This window comes from Mizuhopecten yessoensis, unplaced genomic scaffold (genome assembly GCF_002113885.1).
Source record: "Mizuhopecten yessoensis strain PY_sf001 unplaced genomic scaffold, ASM211388v2 scaffold10635, whole genome shotgun sequence".
Lineage (NCBI taxonomy): Eukaryota > Metazoa > Mollusca > Bivalvia > Pectinida > Pectinidae > Mizuhopecten > Mizuhopecten yessoensis.
Window position 1 is genome coordinate 169,522 of NW_018408645.1, and position 18,552 is coordinate 188,073.

Genomic DNA, 18,552 nt, shown 5'->3' on the forward strand with positions numbered 1-18,552 from the left:
ATTTTCACTCTTTTTTATGAAACTATGTGTCCTGTTTGCTTTTGACTTGTATTTAGTAACTTTTATCCATATAGTTTCAATAAAAAACGCTTTTTGTAACATGTTGTAGATATTTTATGATAAATAAAATATTTGTAGGGTTGATTAGCAATGTTTCTTTTCATTATTTTATTGTTGTAATAGTTTTGAACAATGCCACACGCTCCAAAAATGTAAAAGTGTTGAATTTGACCAAAAATCAAATTTTGGGCATTTTTTACCAAAAAATCCCCAGTTTATCAGAATGCTTAGATTTTCATAAAATCATCTCTACATAGTGACATAACCATCATGTGAAACTTTCATTGAATTCTGATGGCTAATTGCGAAAGGGTGGAGCCTCCTTAACAACAGTTTTACCTTTATCAAGTTTCTTTTCCAGAAACATAGAGTACATGTTTTATATAGTTCATTAATTTCACATCAAACTGGAAAAACAATTCTTTGTTCTATTATACAGCAGCATTAAAATCTTTATTCTTCTATTAAAATCTAAAAAAGCAGTCACAAATACGTAGATTTTTTAAGATCAACTCTAATAAAGCTGAAACATGCTATGCCGATTTTTAAATGTTTGTGTAGAGACATAACCGCTGTGTTGAGTTTGAGAAAGATATCACATTTGTTAAGGTTTTTGTGTAGAGATGTTACCGCTGTGTAATGTTTGTGAGAGATGTCACAGTTGTGTAAGGTTTTTGTGTGGAGAGGTAACTGCTGTGTAGTGTTTGTGAGAGGTGTCACAGTTGTGTAAGGTTTTTGTGTGGAGAGATATACGCTGTGTAGTGTTTGTGAGAGATGTCACAGTTGTGTAAGGTTATTGTGTTGAGAGGTAAACGCTGTGTAGTGTTTTTGAGAGATGTCACAGTTGTGTAAGGTTTTTGTGTGGAGAGATATACGCTGGGTAGGGTTTGTGAGAGATGTCACAGTTGTGTAAGGTTATTGTGTTGAGAGGTAAACGCTGTGTAGTGTTTTTGAGAGATGTCACAGTTGTGTAAGGTTTTTGTGTGGTGAGGTAACTGCTGTGTAGTGTTTGTGAGAGGTGTCACAGTTGTGTAAGGTTTTTGTGTGGAGAGCTAGGTTACCGCTGTGTAGAGTTTGTGGGAGATGTCACAGTTGTGTAAGGTTATTGTGTTGAGAGGTAAACGCTGTGTAGTGTTTTTGAGAGATGTCACAGTTGTGTAAGGTTTTTGTGTGTAGAGGTAACTGCTGTGTAGTGTTTGTGAGAGGTGTCACAGTTGTGTAAGGTTTTTGTGTGGAGAGATAAACGCTGTGTAGTGTTTTTGAGAGATGTCACAGTTGTGTAAGGTTTTTGTGTTGAGAGCTAGGTTACCGCTGTGTAGAGTTTGTGAGAGATGTCACAGTTGTGTAAGGTTATTGTGTTGAGAGGTAAACGCTGTGTAGTGTTTGTGAGAGATGTCACAGCTGTGTAAGGTTTTTGTGTTGAGAGCTAGGTTACCGCTGTGTAGAGTTTGTGAGAGATGTCACAGTTGTGTAAGGTTTTTGTGTGGAGAGATAAACGCTGTGTAGAGTTTGTGAGAGATGTCACAGTTGTTTAAGGTTTTTGTGTTGAGAGCTAGGTTACCGCTGTGTAGAGTTTGTGAGAGATGTCACAGTTGTGTAAGGTTTTTGTGTTGAGAGGTAAATGCTGTGTAGTGTTTGTGAGAGATGTCACAGTTGTGTAAGGTTTTTGTGTGGAGAGATAAACGCTGTGTAGAGTTTGTGAGAGATGTCACAGTTGTGTAAGGGTTTTGTGTGGAGAGGTAAACGCTGTGTAGTGTTTGTGAGAGATGTCACAGTAAAGTTGTGTAAGGTTTTATTTTTTTGTAGTGACGTAACCAATGTAAAGGTGAAAGACGTCATGTTTGTACAAGATATAGATGTCAACATTTTGTAAGATTTTTATAATAATAATAATAATATACAGCATTTGATATAGCGCCCCATCCAGCTAACATAAGCCAGTCTAAAGCGCTTTAGTGTGGAGATGTAACTGTTATACTGTGTTTGGTAAAGATGTCATATTTGTTTAAGGTTTTTGTGTGGAGAGGTAAATGCTGTGTAGAGTTTGTGAGAAATGTCACAGTTGTGTAAGGTTTTTGTGTGGAGAGGTAAACGCTGTGTAGTGTTTGTGAGAGATGTCACAGTTGTGTAAGGTTTATGTGTGGAGAGGTTACCGCTGTGTAGATTTTGTGAGAGATGTCACAGTTGTATAGGATTTTTGTGTGGAGAGGTAACCGCTGTGTAGTGTTTGTGAGAGATGTCACAGTTGTGTAAGGTTTTTGTGTGGAGAGGTAACCGCGGTGTAGAGTTTGTGAGAGATGTCACAGTTGTGTAAAAAAAAATGTGTGGAGATGTAACCGCTGTGTAGAGTCAGTAGAAGATGTTACAGTTGTGAAAAACAGTTGTGAAAGAAATTTGTGCTAGAGATATAACAGCTTTGATGTAGATCGTGTGATAGATGTAAGTGATTAGTGAGTGATCAGGCTCATTAGTTTGTATGATGGTGTAAGAGGAAACAAATCAATGCTAATCATTATTAGCATTGATTTGTTATCTCTTACACCATCATACAAACATAGATAATATTGAGTTCTGTGTATAATAATTTGATTGTCAATCAGCAGGCCAAAGTCCTGATATTACTGCACAAATAGGTGAACCTGGTACTTTTAACACATACACAATGCAATCAATGAAAATATTGTAAATCAATCACATAGCATGTGGTGATATTTTTATAGAACAGCCCATAATTGTAATAAAGGATAGCTATATTTGCTTCCTTCAAAATTTCAAACAAAAACAAGCACATGTACTCAGACAATTCTTCAAAGCAATGGCAGTTGTTTTGTCACATTAGGACTGACACCTTGGTAAAATCATTATTTTTGTCCAATAGGTCAGCGACATGCATCCAGGAGAGGCCTAATTGGCCTCCTAAACTTCTGTCTAATTCATCAGTGTTTGAAACATCTCACGTATGTGACCATCAAAGGTGTCATGGCAAAATTTATTTCAACAAACTTGATAGCAAGCAAGCTAATACTATAGGCTATAAATCAATATAACGTCTGATTGGTTGAATAACCTTGGGATGAAATTACTGTGCAATGTTATGTTTTGGGCAAAATTATTTTGTTTTTATCAGAAATGAATCAATATTACTTTAAATTAAAAAATGCTGTCTGAATTTAAATTACAAGGGATTACCAGAAGGATTGTTGGGATTATACCATATACATGTATACTGAAACAAGAGGCCCAATGGGCCCAAATCGCTCACCTGGTATTAATCTTACACTTGTTTTCTTAAAAGTGGACTAAAATACAGCTACAGGCAAAATACCAGTGTTTGATTCAAAAGAATCTATTAAAAGATTAAAACATGTGACACATGTGACCTTGAAAGTCAAACAAGGACATTAAGTTGAACAGACTTTATAGTCTTTCATACCAGCATGATTCTGGCCAAATATCATTACCCTGGACCTTTTCATTATTCAGAAGTTATTTAAAGATTTCAACATATTTGACCCCTGTGACCTTTCAAATGGGTGAAGGTCATTCATTTGAACAAACTTGGCAGCCCTTAATCCCAGCATGTAACTGGCCAAATAACATCACCCTATGCCTCTTGGGTATTCATCAGAAGTCGATAAAAGATTTTAACATATTTGACCCCTGTGACCTTGAAAATGGATGAAGGTCATTCATTTGAACAAACTTGGTTGCCCTTTATCCCAGCCTGTTACTGGCCAAATATCATCAACCTAGGCCTCTTGGTTATTCAGTAGAGATTGTTTTAAAGGTTTTAAACATATTTGACCCCTGTGACCTTGAATATAAGTCAAGGTAATTCATTTGAATAAACTTGAAAGCCCTTCATCCCAGCATGTTACTGGCCAAATATCATCACCCTCGGCCTCTTGTTTATTCAGAAAGAGTCGTTTAAAGTTAAAAGTTGATGCCGGACAGATGGGCGACGGACGGACGACGGACCATGGCATAAGCTCACTTGCGCTTTCGGGCAGGTGAGCTAAAAACTGTGTGCACTTTTGTGCATAACCGCTTTGCACTATAACCCAAAAAATAATCCTTGTTATTCCTTAACTTTCACACAACACCTTATGCATGTGTGAAATTCTTTAATGATTTCACTCAAGAGCTGTTCTTAATTGGTCATGGTTACTAATTTAAATAAACTTGATAATATGTTATACTTGCAAGCTACAGGCCAAATGTTACTAGGCCTCTTGGTTATTCAGAACTTTATTGAAAGTTAGCAGATTTTAACCCTATGGTCATGATATTTTGGCCTTTACATACTGAAGTTGAGTATTCCAGTTTGTTCAAATGAATAGCAGTGACACACTTTCAAGACCAGTAGAGTCAAATCTATGAAAGTAAAAGGCCATCAAGTATAAGTAAATGAATTTGAGTTTTATATACTTTGAAGGTCACAGTATTGAATACCAGGAAAAGTATTCTGCGTCATTTAACCTCTTGTTACTATGGTTTTTTTTAATATAACTGCGGTTGAATGCAGGTATGTGAATTTATTTGACTCTTAAAGTTGAAGATTTAGGGAAGAAGCAGCAGAAAGTTGTTAAAAAATACCAAAATTTGACAATGGGCTAAGGCAATGTGACACGCAGCAATAATACCATCCTTATAATACATGGTTACAGAGTTTAATGGCATTTACAATAGAACCTGTCTGATAAATCAATACAGAAGATTAGCATTAATCACTTTTTAAGTCTTAAGTTAATTTACTTCCAAGAATATTTTTATTCATGTAACTCTAGCTCAATTTTCTGTATCTGTATCAATGTTTGTCGTAAAAATTAAGTTTCTTTAATCTAATTCAGAAGAAAATTTGTTTCAGAAACAAACGTATCCAGACACAGACTTATTGGGACACCAAAATACAATCCAGTCACCAACAACATATCTAGAAATATACAATGATAATATACCACTGTATCGTCATTCTATATATCCATTGAAATTCAACTTATTTATATAGTGCTCTTCACATAAATGTTGTTGCTCATCTAGTTTAATCTGTCCCGTTGAAATCATTGATGGATTCCCCACAAAGCCTACATGCTAATAGGTTCCCGACAGGTTCTTTACATATTGGCAAGTTCCAGATAGGTCCTGTATTGGTTCGTGACAGGCCCTCTACATGTCTACACACGGGTAAGTCCTAAACAGGCCCTAGACATGTATACATATGGGTATATTACAGACATGTCTTGCATGTGAATACATATGGGTAGGTTCCAAAAAAGCCCTGTACATGTATACATTTTGGTATATTCCAGACATGTCATGTATGTGTATACATATGGATAGGTTCCCGGCAGGCCCTGTACATGTATACATTTTGGTAGATTCCAGGGAGGCCCTGTTCATGTAAACATATGGGTAGGTTCCAGACAATCCCTTTACAGGTTTACTGGTGAATTAATGAAGTTTTAATCCAGGCAGTTTAAATAAAAACATGTTCATCATAAAGTTAAAGTTCATTCTGGCCCACCATATGATTATTGGTGAAATCCCTGCAAGCCTTGTACGAAGTTGTGGAACAGATCCTCGTGGCCTGTCTCTGTAAACACATTTTGTAGTTCTCTGGGGGTTTCACAGTCCTTTACCTCAAATTCAGTAAACCTGTAAATATTCAAAACATTTATTTTCACTCTTTTGAAAGATTTAACGTCAAAAACGTTGTGTCCCCATATTCATTTGACAAAATAAATATGAGATATATATACAATAACAGAGGTCTGCAGTATAGTAGTTAAGCTCATTTTGAAATAAAAAAGGTCAGTTGTAGTTTATATAATAACAGTCAAGATTACTTTGTAATAACAACAAGAGATCCCAGAGGGATCTTGGCGCCCACCATTGTACCATCTTCATTAGTTCTTTGTCAATTCGATCTTTTCTCTTCTTTCCTCTAATCTGTTTGATCGAGTCATGTAAACAGTAAATGCACCTTGAGATAACTATTGATCTAAACTTAATACTGATGTGTATGAAAGCCACCCTTCAAAGAGAGTTTGTCATTTCACATATTTACTAGTACAGTACTTAATGTGAAAGAAATAGAATTAATCATTGCAATATGAGAAAGATCTGTTTAGTTCTTCCTCTAGTCATTTTGTTTTTATGATCAGTCTCAAAATATAACATGCACAACGAGGGGTCAAGGGGAACCTACATATCAAATTTGAGAAGATCCCTCAAGTTATTCCTGAGAAATAGTACTAAAAAACCTTCAATGTCAAAAATCCTAGATGGCTGTCAGTAGACCATTTTGTTTAACTGATCAGTTTCAAAAGTAAGCATGAACAATAAAGGATAGAGGGGAACCTGCATTGGCTGGCCCAAAAAATAATAATTGACTGAGTAAAAAATTTGAAGCACTGGCCCAAATGACATATTGGTGGCCCAAATAATTTTGGGAAGAAATATTTCCACAGCATTTAGCACAATGCTTCATCACATTTAAATTACATATAACATGACAATGTTTGTAATATGTTAAACAGAATAAAACATTATATTTTTAATTCTTCAACCCTAGTTAAGACCTGACATGATCCACTCCATTAAGGACTTCCCAAAAAGAAATATACAAAACTTGCACCTCAAAGACACCCTGGCAGTATTTACAATGTATATAGAAATTCTGATTTTTTTTTATCACATTTTCTAAATCACGGACAGTTCGATTGACAACAGAAAAATGTACTGCCCCCCCCCCCCCCGATAATGGGGAAGGGACTATAATTTCTTTTATTCATTAATTTTTCGACAGTCCCCCAAACTATTTTTGTTGGGCCAGTGACTACCTTACATTTGACAAATTTTGGTCACTCGAGCAAGACTTTAACCGCCATTGGCGAGCAGGTGACCGTCCATTTCAGGCACTGCTGCAACAACAAGGGAACGAGGGAAACCTACATATAAAATTTGAGAAAGATGCCTCTGGTACTTCCAGAGAAATAGCGATAACAAACTTTCACTATCAAAATCCAAGATGGCTGCCTGTCGGCCATGTTGTTTATCCGATCAGTCTAAAAAGTTGGTACTTCTTGAGAAATATCGATAACAAGAATTGTTTAATGACGTACCATGGACGGACAGACCACGGACGCAGGGTGATTTGAATAGCCCTCCATCAGATGATGGTGGGCTAAAAATCAAACTGTAGTTTTTAAATGACAAAAGTCAAACGTCAATGTGTGGAAACCACTATACTAGTGGTAGACTGTCATTTCTGATGTGAGGACACCACTATACTAGTGGTAGACTGTCATTTCTGATGTGAGGACACCACTATACTAGTGGTAGACTGTCATTTCTGATGTGAGGACACCACTATACTAGTGGTAGACTGTCATTTCTGATGTGAGGACACCACTATACTAGTGGTAGACTGTCATTTCTGATGTGAGGACACCACTATACTAGTGGTAGACTGTCATTTCTGATGTGAGGACACCACTATACTAGTGGTAGACTGTCATTTCTGATGTGAGGACACCACTATACTAGTGGTAGACTGTCATTTCTGATGTGAGGACACCACTATACTAGTGGTAGACTGTCATTTCTGATGTGAGGACACCACTATACTAGTGGTAGACTGTCATTTCTGATGTGAGGACACCACTATACTAGTGGTAGACTGTCATTTCTGATGTGAGGACACCACTATACTAGTGGTAGACTGTCATTTCTGATGTGAGGACACCACTATACTAGTGGTAGACTGTCATTTCTGATGTGAGGACACCACTATACTAGTGGTAGACTGTCATTTCTGATGTGAGGACACCACTATACTAGTGGTAGACTGTCATTTCTGATGTGAGGACACCACTATACTAGTGGTAGACTGTCATTTCTGATGTGAGGACACCACTATACTAGTGGTAGACTGTCATTTCTGATGTGAGGACACCACTATACTAGTGGTAGACTGTCATTTCTGATGTGAGGACACCACTATACTAGTGGTAGACTGTCATTTCTGATGTGAGGACACCACTATACTAGTGGTAGACTGTCATTTCTGATGTGAGGACACCACTATACTAGTGGTAGACTGTCATTTCTGATGTGTGGACACCACTATACTAGTGGTAGACTGTCATTTCTGATGTGAGGACACCACTATACTAGTGGTAGACTGTCATTTCTGATGTGTGGACACCACTATACTAGTGGTAGACTGTCATTTCTGATGTGAGGACACCACTATACTAGTGGTAGACTGTCATTTCTGATGTGTGGACACCACTATACTAGTGGTAGACTGTCATTTCTGATGTGAGGACACCACTATACTAGTGGTAGACTGTCATTTCTGATGTGTGGACACCACTATACTAGTGGTAGACTGTCATTTCTGATGTGAGGACACCACTATACTAGTGGTAGACTGTCATTTCTGATGTGTGGACACCACTATACTAGTGGTAGACTGTCATTTCTGATGTGAGGACACCACTATACTAGTGGTAGACTGTCATTTCTGATGTGTGGACACCACTATACTAGTGGTAGACTGTCATTTCTGATGTGAGGACACCACTATACTAGTGGTAGACTGTCATTTCTGATGTGTGGACACCACTATACTAGTGGTAGACTGTCATTTCTGATGTGAGGACACCACTATACTAGTGGTAGACTGTCATTTCTGATGTGAGGACACCACTATACTAGTGGTAGACTGTCATTTCTGATGTGTGGACACCACTATACTAGTGGTAGACTGTAAACCCTGTTGTACAGTGAAACAATACCTTTTGCTGGTTGAATTACTCCTTTGTTCACATAGAACACTCATCATTTTCTCCTTGCAGCTTCGTCCCCGCGAGTCCACATCCACACACACACTTTTCTGTCGCACAATGTAGTCCTGCCAGGGATAGAAAAGTGTTAAATAAAATTTAAGTGTTTTTTCCAGTCTTTTTTCAAAACTGTTTTTCTTGGTAACTGAAACTGATACTGCTGGATAAATGTATCTGTTTATTTAATGTATATGATACCACTGCATCAATTAAAGCAAGTTACAACAAAGATGAGTTTCACTTAAATTTCACTCCTAGTTTTTGGACTTGAGCATTCACCCTTCTATACAGAAGTTTTTCTGGCTTACAGTAATTTCCCCTATGAAATTTTGAATTATTCCTAGATGGTAACACTGGTTAAGTGTTTTTTAATGTTAAGATTTTGAGTTCCACCACTGCAGTTTTTTTGTTTTCTTTCTTTCCGTTTTACTTTCTAACAATTAAATTTTCAACAACTCTAATTCTGTAAAAATGCACGACAAAATACGATTTTTATGGACAGCATCTCTTAAAAAGATTTTTTTTAAATATTCACATCAGTGGCAATGGTTTATATATAGTTTAACTTGCTGGTATTCTTAACCTTTAAACGAAACAGGAGATAATACTTCTTCAACACAATTTAAGTACCTTGAGAATATTTTGCACTTTTAGGAAGAAAGACAAAACAGCAAGCTGTGTTTTCACCAGGTTCAATTACAAGATTTGAGGATTTTTTAACAGATATAATCAAAGTTTACTTTTGGCTGAATATGTCTTTTCTGAATTTAATTACTACTATTGAAGCATGATAATTTGAAACATGGCCACCGTATAAGATCAGTTTACCCTTTAGCCCTAGTGTGTGCAAGAGGCCCATGGGCCATAAAAGTCACTAAACAAACTCAGATTTTATAAGTGTCTTTGAAGGTTTTTGAAAGCGCAAAGAATACTGCAGTATTAATTTCAATAAAAGTCCAAAACAATCCAAACTTTGTTGTCACAAGCATGCTTACCTTGATTTTTGATTGTGGACCTTGCAATAGGATTAATATCAATTTGCCTTGGAAAAGTAATTTCCCTTCCAGTCCAAGCTCAGTGCTCCAATTCTGAATTGTTTTAACGTACTTATTTCTTGCTCGCATATGATTGAGCTGCAAGAGAGCTGTCCATATTTCTGATTGGCTTTCAATGTTAAAGGTCCCATGTAACATGGCACCTGATTGGTCAGTAAATTCACTGTGAGTTTTGTCCATATATTCTTGTGCAAAAGATATGAGATCAGCTAGCATGGCCTGTCCTTGTAGAGACTGAGCCAATAGAGAGACTTCCTGACGAAGTTTACTCAGCTGGTCTCGACGCAGGTATGCACTCACAATGGAAATCTGGGGTACAACATTAGGATATTCAGAACTTAGGTAAAATGTTACAGACATCTCTGGAGCTGTGACCCTCTCTTCACTTTCACCTTGGCTAGGCCTAAGCTTCAAGGTCAATTTGTGAAATCCATCTGTAAAAAAAATGTTCACACCCAAGATGTTATGCCACTTTGGTCTCCACTCTGACAAATTAAGTATATTATCAATAATATTTCGACATTTTGAACACAATTTTTAAATAAAACATTTTAAAGTAATTTAATTAAAGGAACTTGCTTATATAAAAATGGGCACATCTATTTTTGCTTCCATCCCTATTTAAGTACAAGAGGACCAATGGGCCTGTATTGTTTATCAGTCATTCATTTTATGTCTGTGAGTTTAATCAAAGTTGGTTGGTCCAGTTCATTAAATTCAAATCCTAATAATCACTTTACAACTTAAACCTATAATATCATTACCTTATAACAAGCCTCTTTTTTTAACTTAGAGTAAGAGGTAAAATAAAAGTTTTAGCAAATTTCACCCATATGACCATAAAGGTGGATCAGTCATTCATTTGAACAAACTTGATAGCCTTTCATCCAAGCCTTCTACTGGCCAAATATCATCAACCTAGGTGTCTTGGTTATTTATGAGAAGTTGAAAGATTTTCTCAAATTTTGATCAATGTGAACCCTTTCATTTAATTTGACAGCCCTTCATCCTGGCATACTACCAGTACTGGCCACATAATCATCACATTAGGCCTCTTGGTTATTATTCAGAAGAATTTTAAATGTTTTACCACAATTGACCCCTGTGACCTTGTAACTCATTCAAGTTCATTAATTTATTTGAACTGTCTGACAGCCATTCATTCAAGAAAGCTACTGACTTTCCACTTGTCACCTCAAACAAGAATTCCACGGAAGTGGATGTGTCACCTGCGCAGGAAGCTGGGAGATTACGAAGAAATAGATACACTTTTCATTTCAAGAAATAATGTTAAAAGTAAGCAATAATCATAGATTATGTTTTTGGATGGCATCATTTTGTTATATAATCTGTTATTCTGGGAAGAATACTCTGAATTTTAAGGAACTTGCTATGGATACTCATTGTCTCAATTCCAAGTTTAATTTGTATGATTTGTCGGATGGTTTCCCATAAATAAATGAATAAACTTGTGGACTATGATGTTAAACAGCTAGTGTTGTCAATAACATTTGGAGAAAGACGGCATTTCAGAGGTATACACGGTGGGTTAAGTGGTAGATCAAAGCTGTCCAGTATACAAATTTAGTGAAGTTTCTATTTATAGTAAGTGACCTTGACCTTTGACCTTTGGACCTGAAAAGTAATCCCAAGCAAGCACTTTTGGTAAGGAAGCACTGCATGAAGTTTGAGTTTGATAGGCCAAAGGAAACTCAAGTTATCGCACGAAAACAGATTTTCTATTTAAAGTAACAGTGACCTTGACCTTTGACCTTCGAAAACCTCTGTGTGGACGAGAACTGACCATTGTTATCCACTTCACACTCTCCAGGTAGACAGTAAACAGACTGGAGAACTTCAAGCTCTTCATGTAACATCTCCATCTCATTGAGTGACACTTCTCATGGCCCAGTCACTCACTACAGGTACTGGAAAACAGAAAGTAACACAAAATATAACAATCTCACACTGAAGGGCCAACAATAGTAACACACAATATAACAAGCTCACACTGAAGGGCCAACAATGGTGACACACAATATAACAATCTCACACTGAAGGGCCAACAATAGTGACACACAATATAACAATCTCACACTGAAGGGCCAACAATAGTAACACACAATATAACAAGCTCACACTGAAGGGCCAACAATAGTGACACACAATATAACAATCTCACACTGAAGGGCCAACAATAGTGACACACAATATAACAATCTCACACTGAAGGGCCAACAATAGTGACACACAATATAACAATCTCACACTGAAGGGCCAACAATAGTGACACACAATATAACAATCTCACACTGAAGGGCCAACAATAGTGACACACAATATAACAATCTCACACTGAAGGGCCAACAATAGTGACACACAATATAACAATCTCACACTGAAGGGCCAACAATAGTGACACACAATATAACAATCTCACACTGAAGGGCCAACAATAGTGACACACAATATAACAATCTCACACTGAAGGGCCAACAATAGTGACACACAATATAACAATCTCACACTGAAGGGCCAACAATAGTGACACACAATATAACAATCTCACACTGAAGGGCCAACAATAGTGACACACAATATAACAATCTCACACTGAAGGGTGCACAAATAAGAATTTCCTGTCAGTTCAGGTACTTTCCCTGATGTAAGTGACTGTTGAAAGATTACAGTAAGAATTGGTGGGATATTATTAGCCAGTTCCTTCAAGATTTTAGGTATGATATTATGTCAGGACCAGCAGTTTTATTTGGATTGAGATTTTTAAATATTTTGCTAATACCCTCTACTGTAATGGTAAAATCGGGCATAACTCGATACTGTGATATTGCCTAGATGTTTCATCTTTGTTTAAATTGAGTAGCAGTAAGATTCTTTGATGTAGAGATACTGAAACCCATTGGGTCTTGTTAACAGGGTCATGGACGAGTTTTCCATTTTGTTTTAGTGAAGAGATGCTGTCAAAGTCTGTTTTTTGTGTTTAATGTAAGACCAGAATTTCTTCATGGTCCTATGCATAATCTGACTCAATCTCTGGAGGGGAGATAATACCTTCAACGTACTGCCAAAATGCCTGACGCAATAACATTTGTACAAGATGTTTCAGCTCGATCCCTACATCTGGATTTCATATTTGCATCTCCAGATTTCTTACATTTTCTGTAAATTCTATCTCTTTTGTGCATCAAATCTCTGATATTAGGGGTCATACCCATGGTGGACTAGGTTTGGATTTTATGTTTTTGTGAGGAATATGGTTTTGAATGAAATCTAGTCAGACCAGATCTAAATATTTCCCACGTAGTATTTACATCCTGGTCAGGGCTGGTTTGTATATAATTTAATTAATATGACTGACAATTGTGATATCATGCTGTTCCAGTTGGATTATTTTTTAGATGGGGACATTTCCTCTTTGGGGTGGACTGTCAAATTTGAATTCAGGTCGTTTAGGTACCCGGTCGTTTCGGTACTTCTGAAAGTCGTTTCGGTACTTAAGGAAAACATTGCTTGTTTAGATACAGTCCATGTATATTTGATATAAGCACAAACTTGATATCCAATATGTTAATTCCTATAGGAACTCTATCTAAATCAGAGATTTATAACGATAGAGTTTCTATCGTTATAAATATCTGATTTAGATAACAATTCCTACAGGAATTACTAATATGTCAGTGACAAAAAAAAAAGGTGAGGGAACCGCAAAATGAGTTTGTACTGTTATTTAATGTTTTATATTTAGAGCTGCTATTCAGTATTATATGATTTGGAAAAGACAGATTGCAATATACACATGACGCTTCATGATGTATCTGAAGTACCCTTACATGTACCTCTATTTTCTCTCATCAGTTTGTTTCATTTCGATCGATACGCGGCGTTCGTTTCAATCATGAACACAAAAAATAAAACAAGATTAATATTATTACATTGATGAATAATTTATTTCCATACAGGGATAGCATATATTTATACTCAGTAAACAAAAACAAAAATACATTTAAAAACAGTTAACAACATAATTCACATCGTCATTCAATAGCTACTATTATAGCCGAAGTCCGTTGAGTTTCTCCTAAAGAGCTACTCGGAGCTACTCCGATCTACTCAGCTGCTCAGTTAAAAAAGCAAACGTTAAATAAACAACCATCGCATAATTGTTGCAGGATCACGTTTGAAGTACGAAAACAAAGATTGACTGATCTGCGTGATTGTTTAAACAATAAACAACAAATGAAAAATATTTATTAACTAATAAACGAATTACCGCAACAACAATCAAAATTGTTGAAGTACCGAAACAACTTAAATACAAGTACCGAAACGACTTACAAAAAGTACCGAAACATCTTCTTTTTGAAGTACCGAAACTACCGGGTACCGAAACGACTGCACCCCGTCAAATTCAACAAGTGGTCCAAGAAGTCTGGGGTTGCGGGTTTGATCCCCGGTAGAAGCGCAGGGGCATGGATCGCTTTACTTGTAATATTAAAAAATAGGGGTCTCCTATACTAATAAATAGTATAGGAGACCTCTATTTTTTAATATTACAAGTCAAGCGATCCATGCCCCTGTGGGTAGAAGCACATGCATCTAGGCCCTCCGACATGTCATTGATGTAGAACAGAAATAATGTTTGGCCGATGACCGAGCCCTGGGGGACTCCAGACATCCCCGGTAGAAGAACATGCACTACTCTCTTTCCTGTTACAAAATATTAAAAACATGGGTGCACATGATTTGCAGTTGTGAGAGGTTAATTTGACAGATGTTCTGAGGGTCCCAAACTGAGGCACTGGGTTCTAGTTTGGAACGCCAGTGTTTTATAAGCATGGTCTTTGGTGTACTTAGAATCTATATTTTGAGCTTTCTACACTCCTACAGTGGTGCACCAACCTTGTCGTTTCGTTTGATTTCTCGACTGCTGCACACAGTTGCTCAAATAGTGACCCCTCCCCCCTTTCAAGAAATCCTGAATCCGGGGCTCACAGCAGACCATCAATTTCATCCTACCTTCCTCATGTGTATCACCCTAGCTCTTCAATTTAGGTTAGGTCTTCTTCACACTAGGCCTTTTTATTATCTTCAGAAAATGTGTAGAAAACTTCACGAAATACTTCGTATGCCCTCTGGATTTATTCATGTTTTTGTTAAAAACAGAATGGAACATATCGCGAGAACTCGCGAGAGTTGGATAGTTTACGCAGCCATATTGAAAATCTACCAACTCTTTGTTTATATCTTTGGTTATATTTTACAGTTTTCACATCTTTAGAAACTGCAGAACTAAATTACATGCTACCATCAACTGCATTAATAAGCTTTCGAGTTAGAGAAAGAGCGCAATGAGCGCCGATATGGGAGACGCGAAAGGTTTGTACACATTTTGTTATGTAAGAAGGTGATCATGAAGATACTAGAAACATGATCCGCGTGTCTGTTGGAAATGGTGCCGGTTGAAAATCGTTTTATTGATTCCCAGAGATAATACTGGAGGGGGCCATTGGGCAACTGACCCCTCAAAACTGAAATTGACCCCTCCAAGTTTTTCTTTCAATATTACATTGAATGGCCCCTCTTAATTTTGATATTGATTAAAAATTGCTGAAATGGCCCACTGCTCTCAAAATTCCAGGATTTCCCCCTAAGTTCCTGTATGAAAGATACAACAACTTATATGCATTTCTTAAATAACTGAGTAAATGGTGTAGGAGTGTTTGCTCAAGTATGGCAAATCGTATCGTCATATTTTTGTGCAGTGTTTTCTTGAGAGCGAGCTCATCCCTTCCGGTATTACAAGATACAAGAATATTTATTTGACGTCGCATACCATAGAAATACAAACATTTGCCCGGTAGAGCTATTTCTGCGTCAAACAAAGGTATAACTTTAAACTAACAAAAACAACATGCAAAATAAACATAATCCTACATGGAATAAAATATAGGTGAGCTAATTAAAATACACGCAAGTTGTAAACAGGTCCAGTACACTCTGCCGATTGAGCTATATAGCTATAAAGACCTATATAGCTATATACACCTATAAATTATAGCTGTATTGAGCTATATTTTCTCAGATTTCAAATTTCATTAAATTAAAGCAAAGTCGCATAAAACAATAAGGTTAATGGTAATGTTGACTACAAAAAGCATACAGTTAGATGTTTATTTTCATTTTTCATAAATGTAAAATTTCTGATTTCTGTACATCATTTTTTTTTTAAAAAGAATACTCGTATTTAATGTCTTTTGTTATCAACCTAATGATACAATCTTCTTTTAAATGCGACTTTGTTCCGTTTTCCTTAAAAAAGAAAATCACTTGAAAACAGCTCAAAAGACCTATTTCAGATAGGTCAATAGAGCTATTATAGGTCTTTACAGCCATATAGCTCAATCGGCAGAGTGTACTGGACCTGGTAAAAGGAAGGTTAATGATAATATAACAAGATATATATAGTCTACTGCAATTAAGGATTTAATATTTTTTTTAAACCCCCAAGCGGCGCAAAGCGCCGTCGGGGTTTGATCTGTAAACACTTTGTCCACTTCCGGTGCTTCCCCATGCGTGAAAGCCTTCTGGGAAATTGAGGCCACATACTGTCTACAAAAGTTAGTTTCAAGGTAAACCTTACGGTATCGGTATTTAGTACAGTTTTCTAGTGAAATATCATGAATTCCCCATCTGATAAACACAGATGTTTAATGCAGTGAAGATAAACGAAATATTTAATATTCACAAGTGAAAAACGTTACTCTTATTATTGTCCAATCTGAACATTATATTCTCTGCGTAGATTTTTCAGTTTCAAGTTTAGATGAAGTGATGGCAGAATAAGTGGTTGTGTTGTCAACCTTTGCAGTATACATTAGTGTTTTTACATATCTACACAATTAATATCATTTTTGCCTGAAAATCTTACGAGATAAATGGCGCTCTGTATTGTTGTTAAGCGTGACGTCATTATAATTTGGCGTCAAAAACTACTTTACACATTCCCGCGCTTTTCTGATGAAATGTAAGAAATAGAAAATTTCATGGTTTTCACGTTCAATATGATCTATTTATTTCATTTGTATATAAAACGAATGTGATAACAGCCAAAAAACCAATGTTGTGGCAAATAAGTCTTCGTCTCGAGAAGTAACAACTATTATTCAAAGGGGCGGGGGCTACGATTGACGCTTTAACCTAGAAGACGGTTGATATTTTATCCAAAATAGTCAAATATGTACATTGTCAAAAGAAATATTTGCAAAAATCGCTGCAATTTTGACAAAAGGTATAAAAGATATTTTTATGTAAATCATCTTTATGTCCCGGCTTCTCTCTCTGAGACGATGGCGTTATTACCAAATCGTTGACATTTAATGTTAGGCCTAAACGTGCAGTTGAAACTTAACATTTTCGTGCTGTGGGACAATTATTAAGTGACAAAAGTGCAAAATAAAAGGATATTGAGCGTGAACAGAATATTCTGAACAACAAAATAATGCCATTAACAATTTATATAATTATAAATATATAGATTCAAGTATACAGGATCTGTTCCCTCGTGGTTGATAGACTGTCAGTAAGTCGTTTTCATAAAAAAAAGTTTGGTGTCCAGCAGCTTTGCTGCATTTTCTTGTTAATTGTCTCGGCCCTGCAGCCGATGTGTTTACATATCGCTGTGCGCCTGCAGTGTGACGGGTTTTCACTACATAAATAACACCATTGTTCATTTTATAGTCCAAAATGTGATTGTACATAAGTTTTAAAGGTTGATTATTCAAATTACAACTACAGAACATTGTAGAAATGATTTATAACTTCCCTGCTAATTTCGTGTTAAATTGATCTCTCGTAAGCATCTCAAACACCTCTCAAGACCGCCATTTTGGAAGCTGACTATGCGAGATGCTCAAAACTACTATCATTGATTCTTTAACTTCCCAGGTTTGTAAGCCGCAGCAGATTGATGAACATTAAGTAATTACGATATTTAAAAGAGAATGCTAACCTTTTTGGACACTGTTTATGTCTTTTAATGATGTCTTAGATGTTCAGTCAGTCGGAGAGGCCTCTCGGCGACCTCTCAAGCGTTTCGATAATTCTTACCGGCGTCTGACGTCACTACCACAGGGAATTCCCTAAACTTAGTATATTTTTAATCCTTAACCTTAACGGCATAAAATAGTAGTTTAACATGTATTTTTCTACTCTGTATCATTATTTTAATGTAAAGCACTTATTGTTTGAGCGGATATTATATGAGAGGCCGAGTGTGATAGGGTTTTATTACTTTTACATGCAATCCTATGGGAAAGTGTCTCCGGACCTCTCCCATCTAATCACCAGACCTCCCCTGAGTAGTAATATTTGGAAGGTTATAAATATAGGTCGGATCAGACCTTTTTCTTCAGTTCATCACTGTCTTCGCTGGCAGACGGTCGCCTCTGAACAGGTCAGACTTAGGAATCTCTCATACTTTGGGTTTAGGCTTGTTTATAGACACAGTCATCGAATACAAGGGGAAATCCCGGTATTTGGCTATTTATAGAGCTCTGAATTGTCATATT

At 36.6% G+C, this 18,552-nt stretch overlaps 2 protein-coding genes across 4 annotated transcripts in view; one reads left to right on the forward strand and one right to left on the reverse strand.

Annotated features, from left to right (window-relative positions):
- Nucleotides 1–5,088: 5,088 nt before the first annotated feature.
- LOC110461541 (RWD domain-containing protein 3-like) lies at nucleotides 5,089–15,134 on the reverse strand. Of its 2 annotated transcripts, none has more exons than XM_021515053.1 (5): nucleotides 15,002–15,134; nucleotides 11,772–11,895; nucleotides 9,908–10,401; nucleotides 8,865–8,980; nucleotides 5,089–5,715 (listed from the first exon to the last, which is right to left on the reverse strand). In XM_021515053.1, exons 2-5 carry the CDS (start codon nucleotides 11,848–11,850, stop codon nucleotides 5,592–5,594), a joined length of 813 nt encoding a protein of 270 aa, XP_021370728.1. In that variant the 5' UTR covers nucleotides 11,851–11,895; nucleotides 15,002–15,134; the 3' UTR covers nucleotides 5,089–5,591. The 2 variants fall into 2 exon arrangements, with proteins under 2 accessions (XP_021370728.1, XP_021370729.1); XM_021515054.1 differs by lacking the exon at nucleotides 15,002–15,134 and adding an exon at nucleotides 14,885–14,992.
- A 42-nt stretch (nucleotides 15,135–15,176) lies between these two features.
- LOC110461540 (YTH domain-containing protein 1-like) overlaps nucleotides 15,177–18,552 on the forward strand; it is a 37,468-nt gene continuing 34,092 nt past the window's right edge. For both annotated transcript variants that reach the window (XM_021515050.1, XM_021515051.1), the window contains exon 1: nucleotides 15,177–15,361. In XM_021515050.1, the coding sequence (XP_021370725.1) occupies nucleotides 15,334–15,361 (28 nt within the window). In that variant the 5' untranslated portion in view covers nucleotides 15,177–15,333. The remainder of the gene's footprint in view (nucleotides 15,362–18,552) is intronic.

Bases quoted from the DNA above. Each gene is read 5' to 3' on its own strand.
- LOC110461541 (XM_021515053.1), bottom strand. From the start codon at position 11,850: ATGGAGATGTTACATGAAGAGCTTGAAGTTCTCCAGTCTGTTTACTGT. The intron at 10,402-11,771 runs GTCAGTTCTCGT...TTTTTTTTACAG, and splicing joins GTGTGAAGTGGATAACAATG to ATGGATTTCACAAATTGACC. The intron at 8,981-9,907 runs GTAAGCATGCTT...TATCCCTGGCAG, and splicing joins GTCCACAATCAAAAATCAAG to GACTACATTGTGCGACAGAA.